This window comes from Sitodiplosis mosellana, unplaced genomic scaffold, assembly GCF_009176505.1.
Source record: "Sitodiplosis mosellana isolate CC-2019 unplaced genomic scaffold, AAFC_SMos_1.0 Smas_scaffold_6181, whole genome shotgun sequence".
In the NCBI taxonomy this organism is placed as follows: Eukaryota; Metazoa; Arthropoda; class Insecta; order Diptera; family Cecidomyiidae; genus Sitodiplosis; species Sitodiplosis mosellana.
In genome coordinates, this window is record NW_022601422.1 from 2,528,995 (window position 1) to 2,539,382 (window position 10,388).

At 37.9% G+C, this 10,388-nt stretch overlaps 2 protein-coding genes across 8 annotated transcripts in view; both read left to right on the forward strand.

Annotated features, from left to right (window-relative positions):
* The window catches only part of LOC129576299 (uncharacterized), a 14,577-nt gene extending 11,782 nt beyond the window's left edge, over positions 1-2,795 (forward strand). For all 4 annotated transcript variants that reach the window (XM_055461148.1, XM_055461150.1, XM_055461149.1 and 1 more), the window contains exons 7-10: positions 1,092-1,431; positions 1,498-1,854; positions 1,992-2,196; positions 2,283-2,795. In XM_055461148.1, the coding sequence (XP_055317123.1) occupies positions 1,092-1,431; positions 1,498-1,854; positions 1,992-2,196; positions 2,283-2,423 (1,043 nt within the window). In that variant the 3' untranslated portion in view covers positions 2,424-2,795. The remainder of the gene's footprint in view (positions 1-1,091; positions 1,432-1,497; positions 1,855-1,991; positions 2,197-2,282) is intronic.
* Positions 2,796-3,310: 515 nt separating this feature from the next.
* LOC129576298 (low-density lipoprotein receptor-related protein 6) overlaps positions 3,311-10,388 on the forward strand; it is a 34,936-nt gene continuing 27,858 nt past the window's right edge. Inside the window, exons 1-2 of one of the 4 annotated variants that reach the window (XM_055461142.1) lie at positions 3,311-3,539; positions 4,526-5,022. In XM_055461142.1, the coding sequence (XP_055317117.1) occupies positions 4,776-5,022 (247 nt within the window). In that variant the 5' untranslated portion in view covers positions 3,311-3,539; positions 4,526-4,775. Of the gene's footprint in view, positions 3,540-4,356; positions 5,023-10,388 lie in introns of all 4 variants that reach the window. The other 3 variants (XM_055461143.1, XM_055461144.1, XM_055461145.1) reach the window with 3 other exon arrangements.

Below are 10,388 nucleotides of genomic sequence, written 5' to 3' on the forward strand. Positions count from 1 at the left end.
GAGAGAGAGAGAGAGAGAGAGAGAGAGAGAGAGAGAGAGAGAGAGAGTGTGTGTAAGGCAGATTGAAAAAAAGAATCGTAAGGTGTGCGCACACAGTATTCATATCGAGAATTTCACACAAGACACACTTTCCCGTGAGCGTGCGCGCGCGAGCTCGTTCGCACACTCTGTTCTTGCAATCACCATGATCTTCGATCTTCTCAGCATCGCTTCTTCTTCCATCCAAGCCGAAAGATAAAAGCGACAACAATATCAATTCTTTCTCGCATCTCTCACATACACACACATGTCTTGATTCACATTCCCTGTATGCAGATATTCGCATACCATGCTGCTGCTGCTGCTGCTGTGATCTCCATTGTAGATTTCTAGGTCACCTAGTTTAAAGCGTATATTTATACAATTTAATCGGTTACACTTAATTGACGTCGAATCTGTGTACGTATGAACGTGTGAATTCCTTATGCGATCCAAAATATAAACAACGACGACAAAGACGACAACAACGGCGACGATGACACAGACGAAAACAATGAACAAAAAAGAGATGTGTATAAAATGAAATCTTCATTACAATTTTCCCTCAATCGGTCGAAAAACTTGTTTTTCTCTCCTCCAATTCTTGTGAAATCGAAGGAGAAACGATAATTTGAATGGAATGAAATGAAATACATACACACATACTATAAAATGATAATAATGAAGAAAAAAAACTCGTTCGATTTCGTATGCACGATCTTAATTAAGAAAGAAAGAAAAAACGAACATCGTTTGATCGAATCGCAGCTTACTATGCCAACGATGTGAAACTTTCTCGATCAAACGCCTCTCTCTGTGTCCGCAAATATGCACATTTCCATTGACGATTCTCCGGCATAATGCCGAACCTTCGACAAATGATTTGAACCAAAAAAGAGAGAGAGAGAGAGAATGAGAGGGAAACAAATCGATGCTGTTTCTGTTCTGGAATTGTTCTGTTGAGTTTAGATTCTTTGTGTTTTATTTGTTAAAACATTTAAAGTTTTTTAAGTTTTGCTTTCAATCAACGATCAATGGACATCTCGAACAAAATGTGAAAATTCCTTTTACAGGCGCCACACATGAGCTGGCCACACCGGCAAATTCCACTGAAGAAACGGAAAAATCGGCTACACCCGAGATTATCAATACGGCCGATGTACTGAACGGTATAACACCAACGCCGCAGCTTGCCGCAAAAAATGAAGATGTTTCAGCTCCGGTCGCAGCTACCACACCGAACAACATACCCGATGCACTCGTCTACAAATACAATCGCTACTGTGATCGCATCTACGAACGCATTGGAGCCATTCTCAAGCAATCATTCGATCCGGTCAACGTGCGGTTGTCAACATCGATCACAGCCAAACAAGGTGTTAAGAAGAACGGACAAAAGAAGAAGAAGAAGAGGTAAATTCTTTCATCAATTAGCTCTGCTTATGAATTCGGCAATAAATTTATTCTTGCAATTGGTAGCATCCATGAGCTGGGCCGCAGCCAAGATGGAAGCATCAATGAGTCTGAACCAAAAGCACGAACCGATTGCGTTGGATCAAATCAATCGAAAGAATGTTCTGTCGCTGCCAAAACCCAACAGAAAACGGTTCAACCAGCTTCGGTTGCAGGAACAACGGCAACTGGTGGCACTCATAAATTGAGACAGGGCCATCCACAACAACACAAAACCACACAAGTACGCCGCAAAGTAAATGTCACCAAACAAAAGGCACCGGTCAAATCCGATGCAAAACCCCAGCCGCAAGTGATAAATAGAGCTCGTGGAACACTGCATGGCCTCTCCACCATCAAACGACACGGAAATGTTCGCGTCACGTAAGTTTCAGAGCAGTATCAAGACTCAGTTGAATTGATTCATTCAACTTGAGACTATTGATATTAGAAATAGAACTATTTTCAGTCCAATTGGATGAAAAACGTCAGTTTTTTTCAAATTTTTTTTTCTTCTGCAGCCCAATGACAGAATACCTATCCGTGCGCTCGAATTTCGTACTCGGTCCATTGGTTTTGAAAGTGGAAAAATCTTTTGGACGCGGTGCTAAACGAGAAACAAAACGTGCCACTGCTACAACTACCCAAATGATTGGTCGCATCAATTTGCGTGTGATCGGCAATAATGTCTCACTTCATTCGATCAAAGTTCAACAGCCGAAACAGGTAATTTCAATGCGTTGTGCCTATTTTGTTTTTCCTAAATTCTAACATTTCTAAAATGTGTCTATTGTTCTTGTTTACGGCTACAGGTGAAGGTGGATAGTGCCGATAATCATGATCGCACCCGTAAATTTGTGTGGCAAAAGAGTTCGCACATCGCTCAGGTTGTGTCACAGAAATTGGCGTCCGTTGCCCAGGCATTCCTTCAACAATCAACTGAAGAAGCTTAAGATGCTCATTTGTTTCGGTTTGCGATAGCAAATCAACCAACCAATAGACACATAGTAATACCTAATGAAGAGCCTGAGTATTTCTAAGATAACATTTAAATATGAAACAAAGAACAACAACAACAAAGCTTCGTTACTTTTGACCAGTAATTTTCGGACTTCCTCATCAAATTGTGTCGTTTTTCTTTCGTTGTTTCCAAACAACTGTTGAAAAAAATCGTTAATGTTTGCGGTTAAAACGTATTTTTTTGATTATTCATTGCATTTAAGAGTAACTCGTAGTATCAAACTCATTTTTCCAACAGAAAACAAAACAACAACAACAACCGTTTTGTTCATTAATTTATTTAAAAAAAAAAACTTATTTATTTATTTATTTGCGTATTTATTTATTTATTTTCGATTATGATCAAGAAAAAATGGAAAAAACCAATAAAATCTGTACCGAAAAAAATATTTAAACCAAAAAAAAAACGATTCGTTTTATTTGCGATGAAAAAAGCGCCAAATGTTGAAGGTTGTTGGATGTGAGATTCAGAGGGCGTTGTTGAGATACTCAACTTGAGCACTCTATTGAGTTCATATTGAGACGAGAAATAAACTGCTGACTTTGTATTGTGTTGAAGAAAAGGTGAAAATTCTTGAAATCTGTGTGTGTTAAATAAGTCTGAGCAGTGAGTCGCTGAATTTAAGCCACATTCCATCTTCTTCGCCCAATCAAAGCTCTTCATTTTAATCGTATTAAAACGATTACATTTCGAATTGAATTCCATTTTCGATCTTTTGTTGTCATAATAAAAATGCCAACAGATGTCACCATTGATGATTAGCTGTTGCACACATGAAACCATATCCAATCGTACCTATGATGGTGTGTGTGCGTGCCTGTGTTGCATGGATGTTTTTTGTATATAAATTCGTAGACGTCTGGCTCGACACCGACGACGACCGAATGTGCCAAATGTGTTTGTGATTTTCTATTGAATGGACGCACGCAAAGTGTACGGTTTTGTTTTTTGATTGAATATTTGTCAGTTTTTCACTTAATTGTATTGTTTTCATTGCATCCAAACGTTATAAATCACTTAATCAACGCGAAATAAATGCATTTTATTGGTAAATGTGGCAGTGAATTGATCATTTCAGCGAATTACGAAGCGATAAATTGGATTTTTTCCGAAAATAACATCGATATTTATCCGTTTATTCTTTTGTTTGTTGACATTTTGTACACGAAGAATTTGTTTTTAGTTGCAACAAACACGCGCACCGGCCGCGATAAACACAAACAACATGCATTTTTATACCCAATCAATCGATATCAATTTAAAAAAAATAACCCATGAATAAATGCATTGATTAAAAGAAGATAAAGAAAATCGGTTTTTGGTTTTCTTCTTGTTGTTCGAAGTTTCAAAAGTGCCATTAGAATTGATCAAGTGTGCAAGTTGGTACCAGTTGTTATTGTATTTTTGATCGTCGACGCAAACCAAGAAAAAAAAACACACATCGATTGTAGAAAACAAAGGAGAAAACAATTTAACGATAAGTGCCCAACGTATGACACAATCTAGATTTGAGAAACGCCACGAGAATACACTTGAGCGCATAGCAATAATTTTGGTTAAATTGCCGGCAATCAGTTACGTGACAATCGGTATACATTGTGCAGGAATTTGATTGGCGGCAAGCAAAAGACAGAGACGGCTTGTTGTCCACTGCCAAATTTATAACTTCAAAGCAATCGGTATCGGACACCGAACTTGCAACATGTGGTAATCGATGTGCGTGTTTTATTCAATTTTGGGCTGATTGTTTTTTTTTTTGCTTCATTATTTGTTTATACTTTCATCGAACAAATCGAAACGATCTCAATACATATTCGCCTGTTGTTTATGCATTTGAATGTGCCGTGTCAAATACAAATAAAAAGATAAGCCAGATACCAATTCAACGATCATTTCAATTAAGACCAAATAGTTTCGAACAAAAATAGAACAAAAAACATTAATTACACGCACGCAACACGAGCTTAATTTGATCGATTGTGGCTGTTGATGAATCGAAAGATGTGCCTTACTTGAAACTTAACTTCTTTGAAGTCATTACAGTACCGAAGCAAAACGTGAAATAACATGAACATTGAGTGTGTGCAATAAAATGCGTGGGATCGACATTTTGCGATAACTGCCACATGAATAAAATCTAATCGCTGAATTCGACGCAATTGTAAACAGAAACGTAAACAGTTCAAAGTCAGTTTAGGATTAATTCGTTTGGTAAAATCAATCCACGCGTTGCCGATTGATTTCTGATTCACGCATTAAATGAAAGTAGAGCAATTAAATAGAAATGGGCCAGGGGCCGGCAGAATGCATTGAGTGTATGCGACAAAGTCAATGCTCGCTCAGACGAGCTACATCCAACATTACCCTCATCAGCAGCAGCAGCACCACCACCACCACCACAATCACCACCGACATAGACAACGATGACCGTCGACACCGGACAAAGACAACTACACACGGCTCGAGGCAACCGTGTCTCGCCACGAAATATAGCTATTTTACCAGAAACCTCTTTGCTCTTAACATAATATGTAAGTAATCACCAATTTTGTCACCCAGTCTCAGTTTTTTTGCTTTCCAAGGCATTATATGTGTTCTCGATGTTTTTCTCTCTGTCCACTCAATCGAGTCAGTTATTTATTGTGAGCATTACTCACCACATACACACACACATACACGAAAGAAACAGAGAAAGAACGATGATATTCGAAACGAATTTGCGTACGTTTGCACATACTCAAAAAAAAAGTCGTCCATTGCTTTGACACAACACACTCGGTATAGTACACTCGGAACTTATGGAATTCTGTTTGCATAGTAATCGATGACGCAGTTCGAACGGTGATCTCGTGCCACTTAACCGCATTCAATTGCACTGTTGTTATTTTAACTGTTTTCCCCGTCCTGATGCAAAAATGCTACAAACCTATTTTTGTTCAGTTCCCTTGGGTTGATGCCATGATTGGTGCATTCAGAACTCTATTTGGAAAAAAAGCAAATGGATACGATCATTTGTTTATTTGATTACGAGGCGAAATGAAAGGAAAAACATGGAAACAAAAAAAAAACTACAACACTAAGTAGAGTTTCTACGATGTAATCCTCTTATCACCTCTTGGGTTTTATTTGAACGCTTACATTTTTTTTTTCATTGTCGTCGACGTCGTCATTGTCTTGAGCATTCGGCTGGCTTATCGAACGATAAACATTCAAACATACAAAATATCGATGCGATCGAAATAGAAATATGTGTTTCATTTTTTTGTTTTTGTTTGAGGTGATTTTGCGTGAAAAAACTTAACAACAACAAAAATCTAAATTCTACACTAGAAATGTGTAAGCCATTCATCCTCATTCGTTGTCTTTCTTTCGGATGTTTGAACCAATTTTTCTATTTACACGTACGAGAAAAACGTTTACAATTTTTGCCACAAGAAAGAAACCAATTTTCCTGTTCTATAAACAATCGTAAAATTGAAGTCGTAACTGACGAGAACGAGGAGAAAAGAAGCGATCAGCCGAAATCGGGTTTTGAAAATAAACAGCACAATCCGCACACAAAACACCAATTTTTTCCGTTTTGCTATTTTTGGCTTGTAACCATTTTTTTTTCACATCTCTGTATCTGTGTGTGTGTGTATGTGTCTGAGACCAAGCCAACATTAATTTTTGTGTTTTATTACCGTCTTTGATCGACGTCATGATTGAATTTCGGACGTAAAAATCCTTTTTTAAATTGTTTGCGGTAAATTTTCGTTTTGGGTGAAACTTTGCCACGAGTTAGTGAGAGAAAGAACGAAAACAAGACGTAGAAAGAAAGCAAGAGAAAATGAGAGAGTGAGTGAGTTTGTAGTTTTCCCTCGCATCGTTTGAAGAAATTCAATTAGCGTGGATAATCAGTTGTGATCCGACAAAGGAAGAACGGAAGAATCAGCTTTATGCTCAGCGTAATGAATAGACGAAATGAATTGAATTGCATTTGTGTGTTAATGGTCTTAAGATGGAATAAAATTTGAAAATTAGTCCATGTGCAGCGCTCTCACACGCACATAATCACAGCTCGGGTTGGACCCGAAAAAAATAAGATTGCCGTTGGTATTAGGCGTTTTAATTGCGTAAAACATAAAAATGTACAACGTATAAAATGTTCAATGCGTAGAACCATAGTCCTGAGACTGCCTGAAACACGACACAGAATTTGTCGCTTGAAAATGCAATGTGCATGTCGTCGTCTACGTTCCCAACAAACCCATGTATTTCGATTATCAAGTCTTTTTCTTTCTCTCTCTCTCTCTCTCTCTCTCTCTCTCTCTCTCGTATCTGTCTCGCATCGAGTAAAAAAAAGCGCAAAATTTCCAAGCATTATTTATGATAAACATGGTTGTTTTTCATGTGCTACAACGCTCTGTGTATCTGTCTTTTTCCGTTTTTATCGTATGCACTGGCAGGCAATGCGATTGCTTAAACACATATTCTTGGCATATGTGTCTCCAGCATATGCCTGTCTGGAAATCTGCATCGCATTTCGTTTATTCCATTTCAAAAACTGAGAAGAAAAAACGAAAAAAAATAGTTTGGTCGGTCGTGTTTTGCCCGTTTCGATGTTTCGTTAATTTTTCGATTTTTTTTTTTTGCGTTTCTCATCTCATCTCATTCACTCGCTAGAACTCATTCGTTGGCTCAGTTCTTCGGTTTTATGTTCATATACTCGTGTCTTCCTAATGATAATGAATTTCGTGTTTGTTTTTGCTGCTTTGCCCACTGAATTTATTGCAAGCATGTGCCGGTACGCCGTACATAAACACATAAGCATACATATGCACACTTGATGGTCTTAGAGACATGATCTCATTTTCAGCATATATTTAAAACAGAAAATAGCATACAAAATCACAAATGAAATGGGTTTGCTATTGTTGATCGCTGTTCATCGTTTAGGCATCGCCGGTTGTGTTTGCCGTGATTTGCATCGTCTGCGGGCCTATTGTTTTTAGCGTTTTTACGGCAAAATCATGTTTCGGTGCTTTATGCACTGCAAAAACCGAGCCATGTTCCCAACAAATCTGTATTCGTTCATTTTTTTTTTTTTTCAAAAGAATTTTCTTTCGATTTTTTTTTTTGGTTTTTTAAGGTGGAAAAAATGGTTTTTCTTAATTCAATCCAGAAAAAATCTCGACGTTGAAATTGCTCGAGAATTAACAGGTGTACATTGCCAACTTCAATTAGTGGAGTGTTAACTTGAGCTTTGAAAATTGGATGAACGCGCGCTTAGTTTTCGGTTGAAGCGATTGATTTGGACTCTGTTCTCACTATTCCATTGTTAAGTATTATGCGGACAATTCATATATCTCCCTAGCTTAAGCCAGAAGCAGATGGTGTGTCGATAGCTCCGTGCATTGGCTTCCAGTACAATACCAGTTAACGAAACGAAAAAAAAAAATAAGAAAAAACCAAAACCAACCGAGATTTTAATTTACACACTCTGAAACCGGCCCGTATGGTGTGGTGACTATTTTGTTTGCGCTGCATTCAAATTACCAGACGCGTATAAGGCTCGTTCGATTGCCAAACAAGAAAGAGAGAGAGAGAAAAACAAGGTGCTGATAATCGTTAAACGCAGAACGTAACTCACAACACAATTGAATAACAAGCCGTGAATTTGAGAGCCATGTACAAAAAGTCAGCTCAGCGCATTGCTCATTCGCGCAGATTAACGACTCCTTTCTGTTTAGCGAGATGTGGTGAGTTGAGTTGCGAGCGTGCGCGCGCCTGTTTGCGTCTCCGTGTTTTTATGTGCGATGCAAAATATTTACCAACTTTTGCTTACATATTCACGCTCTCGCGTAACACAAGAGCAAAAATAAAACACGACCGAATCAACCCAAAGAAGGAGTATTAGCTTCTTTATTCAGATTATTTGCTGCTGCCGCTGTGGCTTGATTTGGTCTATGCAATGTAACAATGTACACGTTTTCCATTTTTAATTTCGTTAAAAGCGAAACAAAATCAGGGAAAAAGAACCTAAAATACTACAACAACAATGGAAAAAGAGACTTTAAAAACAATTTTTTACAAATGAAACAAGCAACCACTGGCCATGCGCGCACAAAGGTAGTGAAGAGGTAAGAGAGAAGAAAAAAAAACACACACACCAACACATGAACCAAATCAACCGGACTCAAAACATTGAACAGGCGCAAGAACGGAAAACAGCACACAGCACATGCAATCGAGAACAAAAGAAGTCCAGGCATACCATAAGTTGCGCGCGCTTATACCTTCAATACAAATGCGCTAATCGAACGAAAAGGCTAAGGCCAAGGTAGCAGCAACAACAATAACAGCAAGAAAAGCAAAACCCAAATGAACCAACATATACATGAAATAATAATGAAGAGAAAAAAAAAAAAATTGTGAAAGACCAAGAAAATTCAACAAGCATCCATGGTAATGGCCAGAAAGAACGATATGCTGCACACTGCACTGGCCCAAGGAGCAAACGAATGAACAAAAATAAATAAACATACGGATAGAACACACGGTGCCATCGACAGTACACACACACACCGAAAAAAAAACGAAATCTCTTTTCTTCTGTTTCGTACATTGCGACGTTCGACGACTTCGAGAGAGTTTGTGTTCGGTGTTGTTGTTGCTATGATGCAGACTATTGTGCTGATAGTATGACTCTATGCCTCTCTGAATTCTCTCATTTAAGTAGATTTTGTACAGATTTTTCGTTTCTCTTTCTTGCTCTTGATCGTTCGTTCGCTCGCTCGCTCATATTCATCCCGCATATTCTATGTTCCACAATAATTTTGTCATTCGTTGCCTTTTTGGCTTTTTTAAATTCTCACAATTTTCCTTCGTCATTCCTTCATCCTCGCTCTTCGTAATAATTATTATTGCTCGTATGTTGAACACATCGTGCCATCTTTTTCGGTAATTCTTCGATCGTATTTTTCGTTTACGTCTCTCGTTTTTTTTTCTTCTTATTTTTTAAACCCCAAGTGAAATAACAGCACGTATCGAGTATTGTATGTGTGTGTGTGTGTATGTTTTTATTTCTTGAAATGTTTCCCTTTAGTCGGATCGACGAATGAGTCGAAGTTTTTTTTTTTTTTTTCGTTCGGGTATTTTGTTCAAGTTCTCAGACGTAATGTGACTGGAGAGAATTTGATCTCTTGTTAGTTTGGATCGAGGTATGTACCATACTGATATGGCAATATCAAATTTTCAGCATCAATGAGCCTGAGAACAGGCGAAAAACGGTTTTTAACGCAATCGCATGCAGAAAATATCTTTGGTTTGTCGCATGTTTTTTTCTTCTTTTGGACAGTTGAGCATACTTTTATCTCAAACATACTTTTTTATAAAACTACGTTCAATGTTGGACACACTTTTTTTGTTGGTCGGATCAATTTGCTGTTACTTCAAATCACGTTATACAAGGTGCAATCTCATCGTAAACATGATGCACTTGACCAAACTCTCATCACATGGATGGTGGAATTCTGAGTAGATGTTGTTAGACATCATAAATTTGAAAACGTAACTAATACGGACGATTTTTCGATCAATGCATTCATTTTTTCAGTAAAAATAAAGAGCTTGAACGTTCGAAATGAATTTGATAGGCAGTACATCAAGCACACACACACACACACAAAGAGAATCGGGACAAGCAGAGTGTGTATGCATTGTTCTTGAATAAACTTCATGGAATATACACATATATGTAAAACGGTTTCGATCTTGAATTCTTAACTACGTGCTGTATCATTTCACATGCAGAAAATATGGGGAAAAACGGCTCGAACTATTTCATGCCGTAGTCTTCTTCATGTGAAACACACACACACACACACACACACACACACACACACACACACACACA